Source organism: Martes martes, assembly GCF_963455335.1.
Source record: "Martes martes genome assembly, chromosome: 2".
Taxonomy (NCBI): domain Eukaryota; kingdom Metazoa; phylum Chordata; class Mammalia; order Carnivora; family Mustelidae; genus Martes; species Martes martes.
Genome location: NC_137889.1, coordinates 46,464,752 through 46,489,487, shown reverse-complemented (window position 1 = coordinate 46,489,487; position 24,736 = coordinate 46,464,752). Strand labels below are relative to the sequence as shown.

The window sequence follows — 24,736 nt, the reverse complement described above, 5'->3', positions numbered from 1 at the left end:
TCTAAGGTGGTGTCGCAGAAGCTCCTCACAGTCAGAGAACACCAGACACTTGTGGGTATTTTCTTTTTTAAAAAGAATCAGAAGCAGCAACATCAAGATGAAGTAGCTTTGATCTTGGGAAATGTAGAAATAAAATTGTTTCTTTTTCTTTACTGACATAATCCAAAGGTTATTTGTCCTAATATTTGGGATTCTTTACATATCCATGAGCGGTTAGCCAATGGAAGGGCCATTCTTCCCAGGGTGGAGCACCATGGTGGGGGTTGGGCAGGGGTGGGGTGGGGGGCGTGGGCCAAAGGGCTGACCTGAAAGAACAGGATTCACAGGGCCAGCCTGTCCCCAATACAGCCCAGCTCCAGCCTTCCCCAGGAAGGTACCAAGTTCCCATCACCAGCACCCAGGCCAACAGGACAGACCAGGAGAGCGCCCTAGCTCTCTTGCCCCATCAGCACCAAAGCAGGAGCAAAGGCCACCCAAAGTGCCAGATACTGCCCCCTTGAGGATGCAGAGGAATGCCAGAGCATGCCAGAGCATAGGGCAGGGAAAGTGGGACACGTCCCCATCTGCAGGAGCTGCCCAACCCCAGGCAGAGCCCTGAGAGACCCAGCCCGAGGCAGCAATTCCTTAGCCCCTCCACAGCCTGGGCATCGGCCCCCAGTCACGGCCATCGTGGGCTCCGTCATCCTCTTTAATGCCCCACCTCGGGGGCTGCGTCTTCAGTGACTTCCCTCTGCCTTCCCCTTTCCAGGTGTACCCTGGACCCACCTGGAGGAACAGGCCACTTGGAGCCAACTCAGATCCCAGGGGGTTGGGGCATGGGCTCGGTGCTCCTCCTGCCGGTTCTCTTTCCAGCGGGCATCTCCTATTACAGGTCAAGCTATCGGGGGGCTGCCCAGCCTGGAGGAGCAGCCCTTGGACACATGCCCGGGACCCATGCTGTCCAGAGGGATTGTTTTCCCTCCTGGGTGCGCTCTTTCTCACTCTTGTCTCCTCCTTGGCTTCTGCGAGCTAATCAGGGAGAAGGAGGGGGAGGTGGGGGATGCTGCTTGCCTTCCCCGTTATCTGCAGCAATCCACGGTGACTAATGCTCCCAGTTGGTAAAAAGGCAGTGTAATCAAAACACTTTTTTTTTAGTCCTTAAAGTTAGTCATTCTCCCAGAGTGGAGGAAAAAAAAAGCCCACAGCAGGCACCATGAAATGCAAGCTGAGAGGCTCACACTGTGGGGGGAACTAAAGCATTGGCCATGGGAGCTCCCTGTGGGTCTGAGGCTTGGGCCTCATTCCTCCCGGCCCTTGACTAGCCCTCCTGCACACCCTTCTTTGTCCTTGCTTTCCTCAACATCTGGGCTGGCGGATCCCTGAAGGATCCCTGAAGGATCAATGCCAAGTCCAGAATCTGCCCTTTTCTCTCACCCTGCCAGGTGCTGCCACCTGCTGGTCCCTAGCTCGCTGAGCGGGAGGAAGCATATAAAAGTTCCCAGGACGAGGCCAAGCCCTGAATCCCTTTAGGTGTCTGGTCTCAGGCTGGCCTGCCCCTCCAAGGTTCGTGCTTCGCCTATTCCCCAGCTGTCTGCTGCTCCTTTCCACTTTGCCTTGACAGAGTTGTAGGTGTCTACAGAAGTAGGAACTTCAGCGGTGAGAGGTCGTATAACCACAGCATCAAAAAGCATAACGTTCAGGGCCAGGAGGCCCAGGTGGGAATTCTTTCTCCCTACTTACCAGCTGTGCTTTGTGCCGATCACAGTAATAGGATCGACTTCACAGAGTCATGGGAAACAGCGAAAACAGAACCACTTAAAACAGTGCTTGGCATATCATGAATGCTCAGTTATTAACTGGTAATAAAAATAAGAACAACGGCTAAATAATAAAATAGACTGCACCGCCTTAGTTATCCAAGGCAGGCATCGCTAATCAGTCACAGAACTTCCCCAACAAGGATAGATTCCCCAGAATCCTATGTGGCTGGCGCTGCAGGCAGCCAGGAACAAGACATTCGAGATGGCAAGTGGGATGGCACCCATTTGCCATCCCAGATCTAACCCAGACTCTTTATGTTACAGTCAAGGAAAATGAGGCCCCGAGGAGGGGAGAGACTCCCTCAAGCTACTTGGGGACAGAGCCAGGGTCCAGACAGCTATTCCTGGCCCTGACTGCTTAGCTAACCCAGCCTCTGACTTGCCACTTTACTCTGACATTTGAGCCCTTGAGGTATGCTTCCCACCACTGGAAACTTTCACCCACATATCCTGCATCTTCTCCCACCCTTGCTCGTCTCCCATGTCCTTGGCCCATGGCTCCTCAGGGAACTCTTGTTCTGGGCCACCTTGTTGAGCGGATGCAGAGCAGAGGGAAGTGGGTAGCGAACCGTAGAGAAACCTAAGGGTCTCTGTCTGAATTTATGCTCTGGGAGCCTCCCAGGACACAAAGACCTTCAGGGCTGCAAAGGGAACTTGGCCCATCAGTTCAGCCCCCTAACAGTCAGTCCTTTCAGTCTCAGCCCTTACGCTGGTGAGGAAGTTCCTCATGACCCAGCTCCAGTTCAGGAAACCTTGCTCCTAGCTGACTAGAGGCCCGCCTGGTGAAAGAATCGAACCTCTGTGTGGGGAGGGCATATAGGACAAGCCCAGAGAGGAGGGTCAGTGGGGAGCACCTGCTCACCAGTTTCTGAGTAGAGGGGAGGGGTGTGGTGGCTTAACTTTTTCTTTGGCTCTTTTCCCTCTGGTATAGAACTCTGTCCACCCAAACAGATCTCTGCCCCCTGAACACTCCCTGAACTTCAGGCTCAGACTTTGGGGGAGGAAGCAGTATTCACCAGGCTGGCATCCAGGAGCATCCCACCTCTGTCAGAAGCTCCTCCACTCTCAGCTTCCACAGAGAAGCTGAATTTGCTCCTTTTCCAGCCCCCCTCCCCTCCCCAAAGGGGCAGGATCAACCTGACCCTCATGGTGCCATCCTTTGGTTCCCAGAAGAAAGATGGAGCTTCCCACCCGGGGTCTGGAGACCCGCAGCTGAGTTTTCTGTGACAGTGGGAGGTGTTTATGTTTCCTCATGCTCAGCTCCCCAGGGATCAATGCAACATGCCATGTCATGCTCATGGAGGGAAGCTTGGGGGTCCACAGGACAGCAGGGGGACCAGCCGTCCATCTTCAGCCTGGCACATCTCAGGCTGAGCAAAGGAGCCACAGGGAAGGAGTCCAAGCAGGCACTTTCCAGACAGAATCCTAGAAGGCCAGCATTCTTTCCAGGACCCTTAGTGGTCCTGCTGGCCCCATTAAAGACCCAGGGCTGTAGGTAAGCCGCATGGCCCTAGTTGGGCCTCAGGCTGAATCCTTCCCTCTCCCCTCCTTCCCATCCTCCCCCTCCCCACCCTGAGATGTAACTCTCAGGTGCAGGACCTCTTCAATCAATAAGACAGTCAACTTAAAACCTCATAGTGTTGGCAACTTTGGTGATATTACCCATCCACTCATCTTCTGGACAATGGGGCCAAGGCTCAGAGACAGGATGTGACTTCCTGAGGTCAGTCTTAGTGTCAAAGATGGAACCAGAGCCCACGACTCCTCCAGACTCTTAATCCAGAATCCATTATTCTTGTCCTATGGGATGTGTCTGCTACCCCCCAACCATGAAACACACTTCCTCTGGGATAAGGTGGTTGCCTAGGCTGATACTTCTGGAAATTCTTTAGCACTTTGGGGCAATAATTAAGGGACACAGGGCACGGGGAAAGGAAGAAGCAGGTGGGAGAGCCATCCACAAGTGTTAAAATACCAGAATGTTCATCAACCACAGCACCCCTCATCCATCCATCACACCTTGTACAAAGCAGCAAGGACTGTCCCTCCCTTTGCCTACCCTCTCTCCAGGCTGCCTTTTGGTGACTTCTCCTCCTCTTTATTCTTCAGGCTTCTCTAGTGTTCACTTTGGCTTGTTTCCTGAGGAATAACATGGTGACGAAGCTGATCTGTGGAAGGCACTCGGGGGCCCACCCTCTATTGGAAAACCCCTGTTGAGTCAAACTCTAGACTCTCAACAATAGAAACAGAAAACACAAATGAAAGACCATCTGCTGTGGACGAGCCTCTGAGTACCCCAGCTCCTCCTGACCAAGCCGTCCACTCTCCCCTGGGAACTCAAAACAAGTGAGGCACATCTTCTGTTCAGTGGCTTAACTTGAGATCCATTTGAAGTAGGAGAATTCCCAGAGAGAGGGCCCTTGTGAGCCCAGCAGTTACTTGCACAGGCCTCACTGCCTGCTTTTCTCTTCTGAGGTAGGGAGGTTCTTGGGGGTGAGGAGGCCAACACGGCTCAAGACCCCAGGCAGCTTATGAGGGACTAAGGCCCTGAATTCTGACTTTGGGAGACCCAGAGTGAGCTGCTTGCCTGGAACTCAGTCCCCTTCTCAGGTAAGACAGGTTTCCTCTGCCTGGACTCCCTCCAGCCCTCGTCTCGGATTAATTTGGCTAGCCTGACCTGCCTTTAGGACTTGGCTTACACATCGGCTCCTCAGGGAAGCCATCACTAAAACGCATGTGCAGCTTGCAGGAGCCCCTTATAGGCAGCCCCACCGCCCTGTCCTTTCCCATCATATATGATTACTTAGTTGCCGGTTATCTCTCCCTCTAGGTATGTAGCTCAGGGAGAGAACTAGGGCAGGATCCATATTTCTTCAGGGTTGCGGCCTTAGGGTTAGCACAGTGCCTGGCACATGGCAGGAACTCCGCGAATATTTGTCAAATGACTGAGTAAAAACAATGGGACCATTCACATCATCTGGGTTCTGTAAAGCGGAGCAGAGGGAAGGACTAGGAGACAAGGCGCAACCCTTACTCTTTGTTCTCTTTCGTTGGGTGAATCGACAGAACATTGCCAACCCGAAAAGCCCCTGTTATATTCAGAGCCTTGTGCCATCTTGAAGGGGACAGATCCATCGGTGTTTTTGTTTGTAGCAGGTAAGGCATGTACAGGGTACACAATTTAAAAGACACAAAAGACCACAAGGGGAACGTAAGCCCCCCCCCCGCTAGCTCCCCCACTGGCCCCTTCCCCTATGGACTAGGACTGCTTAGAAATCTCTTTGCAGACAGAAAAACTGGGGCCATAACAAGGTTAAGAGGCAAGTGTAGTAAGCGAATGAGAATTTTACAAGTCAGTATCTCTGGCAGAAAACGCACCCGGGGGAGTCCCCACGCCGCCGCTACAAGCTGAGCCCCGAACCTCCAACGCAAAGCGCGAGGTCTCCGGGCTGGGAAACTGCGCGGGACGCCCGCCGCCGCGGAAGGGTTAACGCCCCGGGCCCCGCCCACCCCCGCCTCTTCCGGGCACGGGGGGGTGGGGGTTACGTCACTTCCTGGAGACTGGCTGAATCCGGAAGTGATCCCTGAGGACCCAGTTGCAGCGGAGGACCCCGGCGGCAGGGCCAATTTCGGGACCATGAGCTGGTGAGTGAGGCCGGGGCGGCAGAACCGCTGGAGACCTGGGCCAGCCATGCGCCTTGACCGCGCCCTCCTGAGTCTCCTCGCCCGCGCTGCCCGCCCTGCCAGCACGGACCCTCCGCCCTTGGTCGTTCGAGGGCCCTTGCTCCGGTGCATTCCCGGAGGCTCCGTCTCTCGGCAGGACTCACCGGGAGCGGGGGCGGGGGAATCCCCTTGGCCTGGGATTCCCGCGTCCGTTTCCTGACTCTTTCTGTTACGTGGAACCGGTCCCCTCTTCTCCCAGCTGCTTGGAGTGAGGAAGTTTCCTGTTTCCTCCTCTTGTAAACGTTCGTTGAAGTGGAGTAAAATGCCTTCTTTCTCCCCTGTGGGCATCTCTCCACGGCTCCCGTAGGCTCCCGTAGACTCTGGCAGTCTGGGCCCAGCTCACTGATCAAAAACCCACTCGCTTTCAGATGACTAGTCTTTGAACCACTTAACAGTTTTTGAAAGACAGAACTTGCTGCTCTTTTGGAAGGGTCCAGAATCAAAAACCCACACCCACACTCCCAGTGTGGGATTGAACTAGTTTTAATCATTGGCAGGGCCAGTACCCACTCACTGCTTTCTCCGGAACATAGACGTAGGTAAGCTTAAATATTACGGGAACCAGCAGGCCATGAGGAAAGACGCTAAGGAGTCTCAGAGTACGAGAGTCACAGCTCCAGCGTTGGAAAGTATGTTGCTGTATGATGGCCGTAGTAGATGAAGGCTCATAGTAGAGACTTCATAATATTTAATGGTTGATTTGTTTTGACTCGGTTTGCCCAAAGGGCCTTCCTTACCTTCAGACCCAAGGACTTGAATATCCACAACCTCAGACCTCAGGGGGTCTAGCTGTATAGTTTGCTTGTATGAATACACTGACCTTTAGAGATGTATGAGATGAATCAAATCTCTTGGATTCCAAGGTCCATTTAGCATAGGGAATGTGTTTGTCGCTCTGTCCTCATAGTCTAGTCTGTTTCTTTACACAAAGTGAACGTATGATAACTGGTCATGAATGAATGAAGATAGGAGAATATCCTTCAGGAAGGCCCTTGCAGTCTCACATTTGACCATTAGTGGAAACTACGCACTGGCCACAAGTTGCAAATGTCAGCCAGTGTTAAGGACAATTCTCTAATGTAAAATTTAGACCATTTCTGTCCCCTCCTCTCTCCTGCTTCTTAGACAAAGATTGATGGACAAACGTCAGACAGTTGGTACCAGCACGAGAGGAAGCCCGGAGCAATGCCCTAATAAGCCCCGGCAGGAGCTGCTCTTTTTCCCTCCACCTTTGCTCCAGGAGGCCGATAGGGGGCTAGAGCCTTAAAAAGCTAACTTTCCCATCTTGTTATAACCTAGTTAGTGATTAGCAAAGTGGCAATCCTTCAGTTCCCTTTCCTAAAGAAATTATTTCCTTAAAGTGTCATCCTGGGTTCTCCAACCTTGTGATATAGATATCCTCTTGCTAGCTGCGTCTGGAAGCTTTGGAATTCTCTTGCTTAATTTTTCAGGGTAAAAACCAGAGAGTACAAATGTTTTGTATTGCTTAGATTGGCACTTGCAATTTTAAAAGTCAATCTTTGCTTCACAAATCAGGGGAAGAACAGAGCAGAGACCAGGGTAAAGGATTCTCCTGGTGATCTGATGCATGCTGTTTCCACCTGTCTTAAAGAAGGCTTTCTTTCCAAGAACGCAATAGCCTGTTTCCTAAGGCCTGTCAGGTTGCAGAGAATTGAAATTGACAACTGACGGTTCAGCGAAAGCTGAGATTTTTATTCTGCAGAGTTAATTTACTAGTGGAGCTTGTGCAGCTTGGCATCTTCTTGGACCGTGGGTCAGAACCAAAAGGGTGGCTTTGTCCCTCAAAGCTGAGATTCCTTTTTCTTCCTCTATAGAGGGTCTCTACGTCATCTCTTACGTGGACCCTGACCCTATCTCCCTGAGAGGGGAACAGCACCGGCGCCTGGGCACACAATCACACTCAGTTCATGGCTCAATGGCTGGCAAAGGGAGCAGGGCTGGGTCCTTCTGATTCACTCCTGGAGTGGTTTTCCTGCTCCCAGAATGAATCCATCCATTCATCCAAGACTGGAATTCTCAGTGGGGGAAGAGACCAGAGTGACGTAGGGCCATCATAGGAGGCCGATGCCCAGGGTCAAGTTCACCAAGCACATGGGGTATGCCAGGCATCATTGAATAAGTCCTAGGGGCATGCAGCCCATGGTCCCCAGAGGGTAGCCATTGTTCTGTACTAGGCTGGGCTTTCAAAATGTCACAGTGAGAAATGTCCAATATTGATGCCCTTTGCACACTGTGGACTTTGCATGAAGAGTGAGAGGTCTTTGTTCCCTGCTTCCTCTGTGCATGCAGCCCGCCCACCCCGTTTGTTTAGTGGTTACCTGCTGCCTTCCTGTACCATCTACCCATCCATTCATCCACTGACCACCCACGTGTCTTCTCGCCAGGTGGTCCAGTGGTGTGCCCTGCTAGGAAGAAGGCATTTGATATTCAGGTCAAACATCTCAGGTCACTGATTCGCCATTTGGGCCTAAGTCAAGCACTTCCCTCTCCTCTCCTGCTTGTCTCCCCCTCTCTCTTCTCGTGTCTGTGTCTTTATTATTGTATGGGGGGAGAGTTCAGAAGAATTAAGAATATAATCTGCCTTATCGATCTGGCTTCGCTGTCTCCAGGGAGCATAGCCTTCCCTGGAACCACACACCTTGATGCTCTTAGGCTTAAGTGACAAGGAAAAAGAAGGCCTGCAGTAAATCTTCCTCTATTAGAGGTCTGGAAGTTTGACTCAGAATGAAGGAAATTAGCGTCCGTGCAGAGAAATGTGGCTGGGAGTTAGAGGGGTGGGTTCAGGTTCTGCTCCCCCCCTTGCTTTGGGCCCTGACATAAGACATCTCACTCTTGTTTCAGCTGTTTGTAATGAGAGGGGAAGGGGCTTTTTCCAACATTTGGAGAGAGCCGAGGATCCTGAATCCCACAGCTTCTTTGTCAAAGATGTTTTCTTCTGTTATGCTCGTCATGTCCATGTGTTGGAGTAGCTTCAGAATTGGCAATTCAGCTGTTAGAGTCAATTCCCCGAACCCATTATGTCAGTGGCTAACGCATTAAGTAGGGCCCGCGGCGACTTGTTGCATACAGATCGTGCTCCATAACTGTTGATTTCCTGCTCAGTGAACATTTCTACTGTACAAGGGGCCTGTGCTGCATGTTGGGGACACAGAAAAGGCTCTCAGAACCAATGCCTGTCTTAAGCCAGTGTATGGAAAGCGCTAGGGCTTCATAGGAGTGACAGCCAATCACCAAATGTTGGTACGGCATCGTCAAGAAAAATTTCAACCAGAGGATGTGGTTTTAGCTGAATCTTGACTAGCGAGTATGCAGCATTACAGTGGGCAGCGGGAGAGGGGCCCAGGGTAGAGGGATGGCGTGGAAAAGGCTTGTGAAGACAATGCATCAAGAGTATTTGGTAGGGTCAGTCAGGAGACTGGCTGGGTTTAGCGCATAGGGCTTTGGGGAGAGGCTGCGTGGATGACAGCGGGCATGAAAGTTGGGCCACTGGTCAGTGCTTGCAGGGCCTCCCTGAGGAGCCAAAACTGAGTTTCGGTTTTTGAAAATGGAAGGGTTTTGAGCATGGAAGTGACATGGGGAAATCAGCCGTTTCATGGGATTCATTTGGCAGTGCTCTGTACGAGAACTCAGAGAAGGGGAAGAATGGAGCCTGGGGTAGGGGGGAGAGTGGGCGGGGAAGGTGGGGCGCAAACTTGGACAGTGGCCTCCTCTAAATTTTTTGACCACAACTTGCAGTCAGAAATAGCTGTGATATCACATCGCAGCACACCTACATTTATACTTCAGACACATATGTGATGCATTCCAGTATTTTCTGTTATGTTCTAGTTCATGTTTAAAAGAATGGTGTACTTCCATTGGTCTCACGACTGATTTTGATAGGTTTGCAGTGGGATAAGGTGTAGCAGCGTACATGATTGATGTGGGACCCCAGGTAGACAAACACTGATTTGGGCGTGTATTGCAGGGATTCAGGCTACGAGCCAACACCTGTGACTCCAGCCAGCTGAAGACAGTGTTGCCGGTTTATCTGGTGGGTTTTCTGGGGTCATAACAAGAAACGTAGAGGGGGCAACTCTGAAGAGCCCCAGCCACGTGCTGTGTAAGAATTTAATCCATGGATGGGAAAAGTGTCAATCACTTTAAGGAAAAGAGAACCGAAAAAAAGACAGACAAAAGCCTATACCAAGATGTTGGTTTATTAGTAATCAGGGAAAAGCAGATTAAGCCAACAGTGAGATGCCATCGCACAGCCATCCGACTGGCAACAGTTTGGGGTTTTTTTGTTTTTTTAAGATTTTATTTATTTATTTTTGACAGAGATCACAAGTAGGCAGAGAGGCAGGCAGAGGGGGGTGGGGAAGCAGGCTCCCCACTGAACAGAGAGCCCGATGTGATGTGGGGCTGATCCCAGGACCCTGGGATTATGACTTGAGCCAAAGGCAGAAGCTTAACCCACTCAGCCACCCAGGCACCCTGGCAACAGTTTTAAAGTCTGGCAACACCAAGTATCTAAGAACGAGGAGCAGGGGGAACACGTGCCCACTGGCATCCCGGGTGCGAGGTGGCGTGGAGAGGGGTGGTATGAATTGATCCAGCCACTTTGGAGGTTTCTACAGCACCTGTGGCATTGGAAACGTTTGCACCCCCCGGCCCAGAGCAACTCGGCTGGGGAGCAGGTCACTTCATTGTGTGTGGGTGTCCATCCTCTCCAGTGTGGTGTCTTTACGTAATGAGACAGGTGGTCGTTATAGTGGATGAAGCAGGGCTGTGTATATGAATGTGGACAGATCTCAGACGCATAGTGCTGGACAGAAAAAGTTAGTTTCAAAGTGATGCATTCAATACTGTACTATTTACGTACAGTTCGGGCCTATAAAACAGTACTGTATTGTGCTTACGGATTTAAATATATTTAGTGAAAGTCTGGGAATGATACCTACTAAAGGCAGAGCCGTGGCTCCCCGCCAGGGTGAGGAGGAGCGAGGAGGAGCGAGGGGGGGCGAGACGGAATCGGGCTGTAGCCCTCAGGGGGCTCAACAGCAGTGCCTGAGGGGCTGTGCTGCTTCAAGAGTGAGGTCAGAGGCAAGTGTGGCTTCATGGTAGAGCATGATGATGCTCGGTGGACGCCCGAGTATTTCCTGTCATTTTCTGAGTGCTTACAATATTGATAATCCTCTTAACTCTTGTCATGCCTGGCCTGAGGGGCATCATGGCCAGAGCTTATGTCACCGTTCAGCGCAGGAGAATTCCCCCCTCCCACGTTCGGTAGGCAAGGATGACCTGGGGAGGTAGGCCTAGGAGTGAGTTTCCCTCTCAGGCCCCCTCCTCCTGCTCCATGCTGCTTTCAGACCTTCGGCAGAGAAGGGAAAAGGTCGAATGAAAGCTCTTTGTAGAATTCCTGGTTGGATAGAGACAGAAGTGAAAATGAGATTGGAGATAGTGCCTCAGAAGCAAAGCGGCTGGGCTGTTGCCTCTCAGAGTCTGTCGCCATCGGAGCCACGGTTTGCCCGCCAGAATGGAAAGCAGGCGCTGGAGGCTTCTCTCAGGCTTGTTGAGTAAGCAGGAGAACCCTTTCACCTCACAATGCCTTCTGTTTTGCGTTTATAAAATGGAGAAACCCATTTTCTAAGGAACTGCAGAACAAACAAACAAACAAACAGACTACCTCCCCGAATTGCCTTCCTTCCTCTTGTTTCTAGGCCTTTAGCAGCGTGGTCAGCCTCCAGACTTCAGTCACAAATCCTTTCACTACACAAGAGGAAGTCCTCGTTCATTGTAGGCAAGTGGACCCACTTGGGACTGCTGCTTGCCCCCAAAACAGAACAAATCACTTCAGCTTTCCTAATCATACTGACCTCTGTGTAACCGTGTCGAGCCACCCCCTCGGGCCTCAGTTCGTTCATCATCATCGAAAACACCACCACTGTCTTTACTGCAAATCCGTACAGGCCGCTGACTGTATAGTCAGGAACTATTTTAGGAACTAAACTCGTTTGGCCCTCCCAGTGACCCTATAAGATACGTATATTATTGTCCGATTCTGTAGGCAAGGAAACTGAGAGACAGGAAGGTTAGGTAACTTGTCCAAAGCCTCACCATTGGCAGTTGGCAAAGCAAGGACTCAAAAGCCAAGCAGTGCGGCTCCAGAGTCTGTCCCCCCATTCAGCGCACTGTCTCTAGTGGGGAGTACAAGAGGGGACCGCTTTAAATGAACTGTGGTCTGTGAAGCACCTGGCGCCGACCAGCACTAAGGAGATGCTTGGTAAATGGCCACTTGAACTGGAAGATTTCTAAGATCTCACAAATTATGTGATTCATTCCTTCTCAACTGCTCAGAGGTCAGCCTGGGGAGCTATGGGGAAGGAGGGATCACAGCTGAGCTGGGGGATTGTTTCAGTCCGAATGACAAATCGGCCAAGTCACAGAGTCATGCCTTTTATTTTTAAACACACACATACCTCCTCGGACTGGTGGCGAGTCAGGGCAGTATTTTGTATGTGCCCTGGTTTTAGATCTGGCTAATTCGGGGGAAAGACTGACGGGGGCCAGGGTGGTGTGGAGAGGCTGTGGTCAGAGGTGCTGAAAATGGCCATTTTACAGCTCAGTCCATGTCCCCTTCTGATGGGATCTCTCCTGCCCTTGCTCAGGCTGAACTCTCCGTGGCCGGGTGGCACTGTGGCCAGCTGGCCCTGCGGAGAGAATGACCTCCAGCACGCAGCTGCTCTGCAGGAGCCAGCTGCCTCTCCCTAAGCCCTGCCCTGGCCCCAGCCCTCTGTTTCCCTCCCAGTGTCAAGGTGGCGGTAGCCTTGGTCGGGCCTCAGACCAGAGAAGGCAACGACCCAAGGATCGGGTGACAGAAGGATGGGGGAGGAGGGGCTTGTCCTTCCAGCCTGCAGAAGCTGCTGCCTTTCGCCCACCTTCCTGCTCTCCCCGAGACAGTGACTCAGGCCCAGACCACTCCCCGGGGAGCCAGGATTTCAGCCACTATCAACTGCCGCCTACTTTCTTTGCTCAGCCCTCCCTTCTTTCTCACCTCCCTCACCTTCTCCCTCCCCCCAAAACTGTGATCCCTCAGAAAGATGTGGGGTGGGGTAGACTGAATCATTTCAGGGTTCTCTCCACCCCCGAGCCAGGCCTAGGCTCATTCACATTTGGTAGGAACCATTTCCAGAGGCCAAGGTGAAGACCAGGGAGGAACGTGTAGGTTTCGGCTTCTTTCCACTCTTCTTTTTTATTTTTTTATTTAATTTAATTTATTTATTTGACAGATAGAGATCACAAGTAGGCAGAGAAGCAGGCAGAGAGGGGGGGAAGCAGGCTCCCCGCTAAGCAGAGGGCCCGATGCAGGGCTGGATCCCAGGACCCTGAGATCATGACCTGAGCTGGAGGCAGAGGCTTAACCCACTGAGCCACCAGGCGCCCCTCTTTCCACTCTTCTTTGTCATGGAAGCAGAGGACTCTCCAGAGAAGGCGGGCCTTGAGGGATCTGCTGGGGTGACCAGGGGATCCCCACCCAACTGCCATCTGGGCCTGCCTCTTGTCTCTGCCTCTGCAGTAGAGGGGGTGGGGAAACAAAAGATTGAGAAACCCAGCAAATTGAAAATGCAAAAGAGCTGTTTTTGTAAATAGACATTACACAAGAGCAGGAGTTTTTTTGGAAAGGTTTTACTGAGACAGACAGAATTAGCCAACTGGCATCGTGCTGCTAATAGAGATATTTACTGTTTGAAAAAGTATATTTGTAGCTTCGGAGAACATCCTGTTGACTTTTCTTTATTGTGAAAGTGAACCCCCCCCCCCCCCCCCCCGTGCACATAGAACTTTTTTTCTTTTTTGAGGTGGGGCACGTTGAGGGCTGGAGAAGGGTTAGGCTCGAGAGAATTGTTTTCTCCGTTTTGTTGCTGAGACCAAAATAGCCCTTCTCCTGCCCTCTGGTGCTCATATTTACGGACTGGCAAGTAGAAGCAACTAAGGAATCCTAGTCCGGAGGCCAGGAGAGCTGCGGGCCCTCACGATTTCTTCCAGAGCAGAGAGATTCTGTGGGAAGCAGGCCCTGTCTTCTCTCTGGACCTCTGCTTCCTCATCCAAAGCCAAGGGAAGAACCCGGGGGGAGGTCCTGAGGCCCACTGAGCCTCACCGAGTCCCCCAGGACTGCCAGCCTGGGCCCCAGCACCCCCTCGGGGCCGGGCAGCCCTGCTCTCGGAGCTGCCGCCATGCTGATGCTCTTGCCGTGGGCGCCTTCCAAAGCAGCTGTTTCTCCCCAGGAAGTCCCTGTGTCCCAGCGGGGTTCTAGAACCACAGGGAAGAGATCAGGGAGGCAGTGACAAGAAGAGGCAGAAGAGCTGCTTGAAGCGTAGTCCTTCTGCTCGGTCTTCGCGCCCTCCCCCCCCCCCACCGCCACCTTCCACCGCTTGGGTGGCCCAGAAGCTGTTCAGGGTACCTGCCCCAGTTTTCAGGCTCTTGCTCCGGCAGAGGGGAGCACATCTGCCATTTGGCAGCCTTGGAATAAACCCAGGAGACTCTTCTCCCATCATAATTCCTCTTAAGCTCGTTAAATTATTAGTTTGGGGGGCGCCCGGGTGGCTCAGTCGGTTAAGTGACTGACTCTTGATTTCGAATCAGGTTGGCATCTCAGGGTCAGGAGATCAAGCCCCGAGTTGGGCTCTGTGCTCAGCGGGAAGTTCGCTGGAGACTGTCCCTCTCCCTCGGCCCCTGCTTATGGGCATGCTCTCTCTCAAATAAATAAATAAATATTTTAAAATAAAATAGTTGTCCCTCAGCCCATATTCTGAGACCATGTCCAGCCAGGCTTCACTGCCAGTGCTAAAGGGCAGCTCTGGTGAGACCGGTTTTGTTTTGTTTTAGCTTTGGTTTAGTCAGATAAAGATTGGGAAGCCGAAAACAATGATCTTACCTTTCTTTGTTTATAAAGACTTATCTGAGAGTAACTTTTTTCAGGAACCTCAAATGAGAGTATAGTGTAGTACAGGGCCTTGGGACAACGTACTGATTTTCTCCTTCATTTACCCACTTACCCAGTGCCTTACCGTGTGCATCAGACTGGGCTCTACGCTCCCTGAGATGATAGAACAAGTCAGTCTTGTTCATCCCGATAGTCCTAGAACCTAGAGTAGTTCTAGGTTAAAGGAGGCCCCCAATAAATACTTGCTGAAATTCATTCAATGAAATGTTGAACGTAGCACTGTACCTACAGTACTTACAGGAGTTGCAAAGAAGCAGAACATGCAGTCCCTGCGCCAGAGGGCTTATGTGTCAGAATGAGAAAGCAAGATTTATATATGGCAAAGTTGGTTAGCCTGACCCTTTACCAAGAAGAATGTAACAGTGAATCACAGCACTGGGTCTAAGAGAGCAAGCTGATCATCTAGATGCCTAAAGAAGAAGGCTCTGGGACAGAACTCAAAGATCCGATCTATGTACCTTTTAGGAAACTAGGAACAAAAAGATATTTCCTGGGGTGTCTGGTTGGCTCAGTCGGTTAAGCGTCTGCCATTGGCTCAGGTCATGATCTCAGGGTCCTGGGATCAAGCCCCATGTCGGGCTCCCTGCTCAGTGGGGAGCCTGTTTCTCCCTGGGCCTCTCCCCTAGCTTATGTGCTCTCTCTCTCTCTCTCAAATAAATAAAATCTTTAAAAAAAAAAAAAAAAAGAAAGAAAGAAAGAAACCAAAAAATAATTTCCTTACTAATTGGAGTCTTTCTCTCTGAAACCAGTGTCCTTTTTCATATTTAATGGTGAAAGGTCAGCCTTGAAACATTCTTAGTACTAAGTCAGAAACATTTCTCTACAGTTTCTGGCCAATACTATATAACACAATACAAGAAGTGGGTACAAAATATTGGGAAAGGAAAGGGAAGTTTTGTCATTATTTTCAAGTGATATGACTGTCTATTTGGAAAACCCAATTCTTTTTTTTTCCTCGCTGAATTTCTCGGGCTATGTAGGTTAAGTATGTAGGTGTGATGACTGGTTTCAGGGTAAATACTTAATACCCAGTAGCTTTCCTGTGTACTAGGACAATAAAATGAAAAAGAGAATTCCATTTGAGTATAATCAAGTGGAATTGGTTCCATGTGTGGGGCTAAAACTTCCATATGTCAGTGTTACTTTGGGATCTTGATATTCAACAGAATAAAAGTACAGGACCTATATGAAAAAACTCATAAGACTAAAGCATATAATAAAAAGAGTTGAGTGAATGGAAGGAAATATTATGGCCCTGGATGAGCAAACCTAGTATTTGTAAAAAATGTAGGATCTTTAAATGTTAATCTATCTATAAATGTAATGCATTTTCAGAAATAAGTATCCTGATTTGGGGAGGTGGGGTACACAGCATATGACTTTGAAGTTTATCTTAAATATAAAGACAAATTAAAATAGCCAGTTACCTGAAATAAAATGTAATGAGAAGGATCTGTTTGGGTAGATATTAAGAACTGTTATAAACCTGAATAATTAAATCTATGTTATTGGCAAAAGAGTAGACAGGTCTGTGGTATGGAAGAGAAGTATTTCATACTAATGAAATGATTTCTCAAAGACAGTTTATTTTTTAAATTATTTTAAAACAACTGGCTAACCATATACTCAAACTCTAAATGGAGTAATGATTTAAATATGAAAAATAAACCACTAAAATTCATATGAAATGCAAGGGACACAGATAACCAAAACAGTCTTGGCAAAGTTGGACGGCTCAATACTTCTCAATCTCAAAACTTACAACAGAGGTCCAGTAAGTGGAACATTGTGGTACTAGCATAAAGATAGACATGTAGATCAGTGGAATCGAATCAAGAGTTCAGAAATAAAGCCTTGCATTTATGGTCGGTTGACTTTTTTTGTAAGGAGGCCAGGACAGTTCAACAGGGAAGGAGTAGTCTTTTCAACAGCGCTAGGATAACTGGATATCCATGTGTGAAAGAATGAAGTAGGACCCTGACCTCACACCATTCACAAAAATCGACTCAAAATGGATCAAAGTCCTAAATGTAAAAGCTAAAACTACAAAATCCTAAGAAGAAAACATAGGGGTGGGTCTTCATGACCTCGAATTTGGCAAAGAATTCTTAGACATGATGCCAAAAAGCACAAACAACAAAAGAAAAAATAGATGAGACTTCAAAACCTAAAACTTCTGTGCTTCAAAGGACACCATGAAAAGAGTGAAAAAAAAAACAATTCACAAATGAGAGAAAATGTTTGTAAATCATATATCTGATCAGGAATTTCTACCCAGAATAGATCAAGAACTCTTACAACTCAACAATTTAAAAAGGCAACCCATTTTTAAAACAGGCAAAGGATTTGAATGGATATTTCTTCAAAGAAGACATACAGATGCCTGGTAAGCACATGAAAAGGTGTTCAACATCATTAGTCATTAGAGATGTGTCAGTCAAACAACAATGAAATAACCGTCATACCCACTGGAATGGTTAAAGTAAAAAAGGCAATGACAAGTGTTGGTGAGGATATGAAGAAACAGGAACCCTCACCCACTGCTGGTGGTTGTAAAATGGCACAGCCGCTTGGAAAAGTCTGACAGCTCCTCAGAAGTGTAAGCATAGACTTAACCGTATGGTCCAGCAGTTTCACTCCTAGGTGTAACCTCAATAGAAATGAAAATGTATGTCCACATACAAACACGTGCACAGACGTTCATAGCAGCAGCATTCGTAATGGCCAGAAAGTAGAACAACCCAAGTGTCCATCACCTAGTGAGTGAATGGATAGATGGAGAGCGGGTGAGTGGATCCAGATGGTATATCCCTGCAGTGGAATATTATTCCGCAATGAAAGACAAATGAAGTCCTGATATATGCCACAAAGTGGGTGATCCTTGAAAACATTTTGCCACTTGAAAGAAGCTAACACAAAAGGCTACTTCCTATATAATTCCATTTACATGAACTGTGCATACTAGGGAAAGCCATAGACACAGTGGACTAGTGCTTTGCCAGTGGGCTGGAGGGAGGGGAGAAGTGGGGGTGATTGCTAATAACCTGGAGTTTCTCTTGGGGTGACGAAAATGTTCTGAACTTAGATGGTGGTGATGGTTACACAACTTCCGAATGTACTAAAAACAACCAGACTGTACACTGGGTGAATGTTATGGTATATGAATTATATCTCAATAAAACTGTTATTTAAAACTTAATAAATCAGCGGTGCCTGGGTGGCTCAGTCAGTTAAGCATCTGCCTTCGGCTCAGGTCATGATCCCGGGGTTCTGGGATCGAGACCTGCATCGGGCTCCCTGCTCAGTGGAGAATCTGCTTCTCCCTCTCCCTCTGCCTGCCGTTCTGCTTACTTGTGCTATCTCTCTGTCAAATAAATAAATAAAATCTTTTTTTAAAAAAAGTTAATAAATCATGGGGCGCCTGGGTGGCTCAGTGGGTTAAGCCACTGCCTTCAGCTCAGGTCATGATCTCAGGGTCCTGGGATCGAGTCCTGCATCGGGCTCTCTGCTCAGTGGGGAGCCTGCTTTCCTCCCTCTCTCTGCCTGCCTCTCTGTCTACTTGTGCTCTCTCTCTATCAAATAAATAAATAAAAATCTTTAACAAAAAAAAAAGTTAATAAATCAGCTTCCAAGTAAAGATGACAGATTGAATACATTCATCTAATTCATCTCCCTTACAAATCCTACCAAAACCTAAAGAGGTTTTTTTGTTTGTTTGTTTTAAGGCACAGATCTACAGATTCAGGGAGAATAGAGACATAGACCACATTTGGGATTTGGAATGCAGTTACATGCAGTAACTGTCTTAAGTTCCGAGAAAGCCAAATCCTAAACTGGCATTTAGGAAAACCAAGAGCCATCGCAACTTACATTATGGAATCCTCAAAAGTTCAGGAATTGGTGGCAGTAGGTGCTTCTAGAAGTGGGGTGAAGCTGAGCGCTCAGATCAGAAGGACGGGTTGAAAGCTGTTTCTGAGTAAGTTTAGAGCCTTGCCGTCTCCTCCCCAACTCCAGTGTCCCTGGGAGACTGTCCCTGCCTCACCCTAGCAAAGAACGAAGGGGCCCCACCCCTTGGAGAGTATGAGACAGGGAGTTCCTATACTGGGCATACAAAGGTGGATTTACTATGTGAAAACTATTTAATAAAGTTAAGCTTCAGGGCCCCTGGCTTGCGTGGACCTCGTCCGGGGCCCTGGAAGGAACCCTCACCATGTGTTCACGTGATCCTGTATTTTTCATGAACATCAAAAATGTAGTTATAATGCGCTCAGTTAAAAAGACCTCTGCCTTCACTTCCTCCTTTTTCTGCTTTATACTAACTCTTGTGTCAGGCAGCTGTGGAGTAGCGTAGGCCTTTTTTTGGGATGTGACTGGAGGATTGAATTGGGAGTATGCTGTTTTAGCTGCAATTTGTAGACATTTTTTGAAAACTTTGCTAAAACCACGAGAAAGTGCAGATTCCTGAGTGCAAATATACAAAGGGTACCTTTGGTCCTCTTTAAGTGTACTTAAAAACGGGAAAGGGGCATGGCTCAGTCAGTAGAAAAGGCAATGCAATCTCGAGGTTGTGAGTTCAAGCCCCACGTTGGGCATACTTTAAAAAAAAAAAAGTATACCTTAAACTTTCACAGTGTTACATATATCCATTGTATCTCAGTAAAGCTGGAAAACATTTTGAAAAAGAAAAAAAAAGCTGAGGGGAAAAATTGGGTCAAAACAAAAGTGACAAAGGTGAGCAATTAAATAGAGATATTCTTGAAATCAAAGTACAACAAAACATTTTCAAATCGTACTAAAAGCTAGTAATTCATTACTAGAACAAGATCAATTTTCATTAGGAGTGATCGTTCATGTTTGATGATCTAGTTAATAAAGAGGAGCAAATCATATGAACACACTGATAAATCATTTAAATTTATTAACACGAAAGATAACAAAGATGACAAAACCCATGGTGTGTGCTCCTCCTGGGACAAGCTGGTTACCTCCATTAATTCAGAGAGCAGTTAAGATTAGTCATTATACAAGAAAACCTGATAAATGTCTTGAAATCTTAGTTTATTTATGAGAGAAACATGAGATTTTCCTAAATTTTACAATAGTCCTAAAATTTGTGTTGTATTTATATATTACTGGTAAGTTGGAAAAAAGCTTTTTCTAAACAGTAATAGAAAACAAATTTCAGTCGACCATACGAGAGGAAAGGCTGAATTACCTTTCTTTTCTCTCAAAGAAAATGATGTTAACCCACTCTGTGTCACATGAAAAGGCAATCATAGACTACGCAGCTGAAAAATGTAGGGAAATGAATACAGAGGTGTGTCAGGCAGATGATTAATAAAAATATTAGGTTATTCTTGATTTTCTGATGTTTGTGTTGTCAGCTTCTATAACTTGTAATTTGTTATGTTCTTTTCTCTAAATAAACACTCCATTTCATGACTATTTTTATATTTGGGGTTTTTTTAAGTTGTGTGTTTTTTTTTTTTAAGATTTTATTTTTAAGTAATCTCTACACCCAACATGGGGCTCAAACTCACAACCCTGAGATCAAGAGTCACATGCTCCACTGACTGAGCCAGCCAGGGGCCCTGTCCTATTCTTATATTTGTAAATTTGCATTCTTTTTCTTTAAAAGGGCCTGCAAAATCATATGTGCTTGAGGCCCACAAAACTCAGATCCACTGTAAGCCCAGTTGAGGACAGGACTGCCATCCTGAAGGCAGGAGGATGAAGTGAAGGAATGTGTGGGGAGTGCTGAGGCAACCCTTCACCTCTTCATGGTACCTGCAGGACACACACACACACACACACACACGACCTCTTCTGCTCACTGAGCTCGCAGAACAGTCCTGTGACGAGACAGCAGAAGAATCTTCTCTGCCCAGAGAAGTAAATACTACATACTGACATCAGGGGTTCCCCACAAAACTGCTCAGCCAGGCCACTGTACACAGTAGATCTCATCAGAGCACTCTCGGCTTCTGATCAGCTGTTTTGTCTCCTGTCACGCATGTGAGCAGACACCCAAGAATTACCACAACCCGAGGGGAATGTTGAGTATTTTTGAAAAATGGAGAAACAGAAGCAGAAGACGACTTAAGAGGAAACAGACTACAGGAAGAAGAAACATTTTCTAAAGCTATCACTAAGGTTGTCAGAGAGAGAAGGCATCCATGAAATTAAAAAACACAGGATACCATGAAAAATAAAACTAAATTTAAAGAAAACACAGGACATCCTGAAAATTAAAAAGAGATCTCAGAAATTTAAAATATGATAGAAATGGGGCACCTGGCTGCCTCAGTCGGAGAGCTTGCAACTCTTGATCTCGGGGTCATGAGTTCGAGCCCCACATTGGGCATAGAGATTACTTACGTAAATGAATAAATAAAATTTTTTAAAAAGTGTGCGATAGCAGAAATGGAAAACTTGACAAGATAAGGAAATGTTGAAAAGTAGAAATTAGAGAAGCAACCACGGAGGGTCAGCATCAGAATCACAAGAATTTCAGAAATAAGAGGCAGAGAAAATGGAAAGAAACCAACTAAAACATTAAAAAAAAAAAAATCCCAGAACGAAAGATTATAAACTGCCTAACTGAAAGAGTTTGGCACATACCCCAGCCAAATGAGCAAAATCAGACCCGCAAGGTACATCATTGTGACATTTCACACCACTGGGGACAAACATGATCCAATGGGCTTGTGTGAAGAAGTGGGTCCCTTACAAAGGGTAGAAATCAGCATGCTTTCGACTTCACCACCACAGTAGCACTGGGAAAGGAGAAGCCAGTGCCTTAGAGATTCTGAAAGAAATTAAGTGCCGCCCACATTCTATACCCAGTCAAACTAACTGGTGTGAGGCAGAGTAAAATGGGTTTTGGTCTTGTGGAAGTCTTAAGAAAGTACCTCACACACACTTTAACTCCACCCAAACGAGGAGTAAACCAACAAGGAGGAAGACACAGATTCCAGGTGGCAGAATTCCTGGGAGAGGTGAAAGGAATCCATGTGAGGGAAGAGAAGGGGAGAGCCTGGGCCGCCCACTGTGCCCCTGGAGCCGAGCTGCCCAGAGGCCACCGAGGATGCTGCTTCCAGAAGTGAACCCCTGATGCGAATAAATGTATTGACTGCGGATTGACAACGGAGATAAGAGTGAGGGATAAATCCGTAGAAAATTTCAGCACCTGCAAGAAAGATGACAATCTCAGGGAAAGCAAAAACAGTGTTACCAGTTTTGTATTGCTGTGTAACAAATTACCCCACAACACAGTGTCTCCAAACAACAGTACTGGTTTCTGCAGGTCAGGAATTCGGGAGTGGCTTCGCTGTGGGGGTTGGCTCGGATCACGGCAGTCTTCTGAAGGTTTGGCCTAGGTGGAAAAATCTGTTGGCTGCCGCCGCGTGTAGGAAGGAAGAGAAATCACATTATTCTCCTAATAGTTTACTTAGTATTGATCTAACCAAATCTCATAACTGTGTCTGGGAGAAGAGGAGATACAGGTAGGCTTTTTTGGCAGGGGGGACCTGGAAAAGGTTGCTTGGTTTCTTAAATCTTCCCCTTCCAAAACAAAAAGGAGCTAGTGCCTAAAACCTAACAAGAGCTAGCAACAGAAGCATTTTTAGAGCTGCAAAGGTAGATGCCAGTAAAACCAGTGGAGTCAAAAGCACTGGTCTTGGGCAAGTGAGACGAGGGCGGGAGAGGGAGGGCAGAACCTAATGTCTCACTTAACAGACCTTGTTGTCTTATTAAACTATGCCCACGTAGAATTCAGATGAAAGCAAACTCTGATTAATAAAAGGAAACCAGTAAAATAAATTCAGGTGAATTTTTATATGTCGGGGTGGAGAGGGCAGTTCTTTCACAGTGAGACACCAAAAGAAGACATCGTAAAGGGAAAAGATCTCGTAGATTTGACTTGCGACTGATCAGAAGCTACTGTACATTAAACACACGTACACAAAAGGGAAAGGCAAACACTATGCCAGAAAAAAGTCCTGATAAACAGGCCAAAGGGCTAGTGGTAAGATGGAAACCATTTCAGTCTTTTAAAAAATACTAACTGTCTCAATCTGCCTCTAGGGCAATTTGGCAAATGTATCAAAGTCTTGGACGTGTCTGTATCCTTTGACCCAGCGATTCTGACGCTAAGAATTTATCCTATGTGACTAATCTTTGATGTACGCAAAGATTTCACTATTAAGAGTTTTTTTTTTTTAATATGTAATAGAGGAAAAAATTGAAACAGTTGAAATGACCACCAGTAAGTGATGAGGGGCACAAAAATAAAATGGTGAATGAAATACTAGGTAGCGCTTATAAATCAGCCTGATGGCAACTGCATCCTGGCATAGGAAAGTCTTCATGATATGTTTCTTTTGTTCTTTAAAAGTTATGTAAATGTGCATATATACCCATGTACGTGTGTGTACACAGATTCAGGGTGTTATTGTTTATTCTTCTGTGTCTGTGTGTTCTTTGTGTCTTCCATGTTTTCCAAGTATTTGACACTGATCAGGTGTTATTTTTGTAGTCAAGGAAAAAACAAGGGTTTTTGTTTTTTTTAGTTTATTTGAAAAATATGGAAAGTGCAAAGAAGAAAACAGTAATCACACTCACACCACCCCACATTAACCACTACTAACATTTGGCATATTTGCTTCAGATTTTTTTTTCTTTCTGCAAACTTTTAAAATATAATTAACACCAAAACATTAGCCTTGGTTATCTTTAGATATGAGACTGTGAGCTGTGTTTTGGGTTTTTTTCCTGCTTTTTTTTTTTTCTCTCTCTCTCTGTCTCACTCTTTCCCCTTCTCTGCCTCCTTCTCTCCCTCTCATACTTTCCTGTATTTCCCAGGTTTTCTCTGATTATTGTATTTTACTTTTAAAGGTATAAACTTCAATTAACCATAAAAGGTCAACTATTTTTAAATGCCAAATAAAGTCTTAGACATTTAGAAGAAGGCACGCAAGGTTTTGGACTTGAGAACAGCTTTGATGCAGCCGGGAGAAGGGAAGGCATCTCGTATGTGGCGGGTGAGGGGGGGTGGCCATATGTCCCAATTGCCTTGGACAGTCCAAGTCTTATACCTGTTGTCCTGACGACGTTATTGGTGACATTTTGCACGCAGTTGACGTGGTACACATAACCTGTCATTTGTGCAGAAGGAGCCGATCAGCACAGCCTCCTTCCTCCCGGCAACACTGCTCTCTTCATTTCTTGTGTTTCCAGTCTTCTAAAAACCAAGGAGCCCCTTTGAAATTCCATAGTATGTTAGGGTTAGGTAGTTTAAGCAGATGATTTTTCTTAGTTCCTTCAAAGAAATCTAACAAATTCACGTGAAAGTGTAGTAAACCATGAGTAGCGGAGCAAGAGAAGGGGATTGTTTACTCCTGGCTCAGTTGTGAGCCAGCAGCATGACCCTGGGCGAGTCACTGGACCTCTCCATATTGGCTCTCCCATCTACAAAATGAGAGGGTTGAACTGGAACAATTTCTATGGTAACTTGCAATTCTAAAAATACTGTGATTCCAAATTAAGATTTAGAGAGGCTGTGGCACCACAAGTAATAACATCTAAGTTTCTAATTTCTTTGTAGCTGGTCTGTAGTACTAGACTCCCAGTTAGCATCATTTCGAAGACAACTGTGCGAATTCTGGAGAATTCTCATCCAGCTCCCATGTTCCTGCAACAAAGATTCAGTTTAGAATTCAAGTTTGTTTGGTGTTTTTTTTAAAAGATTTTCTATTTATTTGACAGAGAGAGAGAGAGAGATCACAAGTAGGCAGAGAAGCAGGCAGAGAGAGAAGGGGAAGCAGACTCCCTGCTGAGCAGAGAGCCTGACGTGGGGCCCTGAGATCACGACCTGAGCCGAAGGCAGAGGCTTAACCCACTGAGCCACCCAGGTGCCCCTAGAATTCAAGTTTTAGATGGGCTGAAGGGACCCTCTAGTCCATCTCCTTGGTTTTAGAGTTTAAGAAACTGAGCTCTGGAGGTCTCATGATTTGTCCACAAAATGAATCAGGCAGAGAGCAGGCTCTCTGATTCCCGGTCTAGAGCTTGTTAGACCACAGCGTCCTTCGTGCAGAACAGAGTCAATCTTTTCTCAATGCCACCAGGACCTCATTTGCACTGTCACCAAAATGGCTCTCAAGGGCAGTTGTTCGCTGGCCAAAACCATTGTGTCGGTCAACTCTGATCC

At 47.1% G+C, this 24,736-nt stretch overlaps 1 protein-coding gene across 2 annotated transcripts in view; it reads left to right on the top strand.

Annotated features, from left to right (window-relative positions):
* The first annotated feature begins 5,367 nt into the window (after positions 1–5,367).
* The window catches only part of BIN3 (bridging integrator 3), a 43,080-nt gene continuing 23,711 nt past the window's right edge, over positions 5,368–24,736 (top strand). Inside the window, exon 1 of one of the 2 annotated variants that reach the window (XM_080796770.1) lies at positions 5,368–5,444. In XM_080796770.1, the coding sequence (XP_080652896.1) occupies positions 5,437–5,444 (8 nt within the window). In that variant the 5' untranslated portion in view covers positions 5,368–5,436. The remainder of the gene's footprint in view (positions 5,445–24,736) is intronic. The other variant, XM_080796771.1, reaches the window with a different exon arrangement.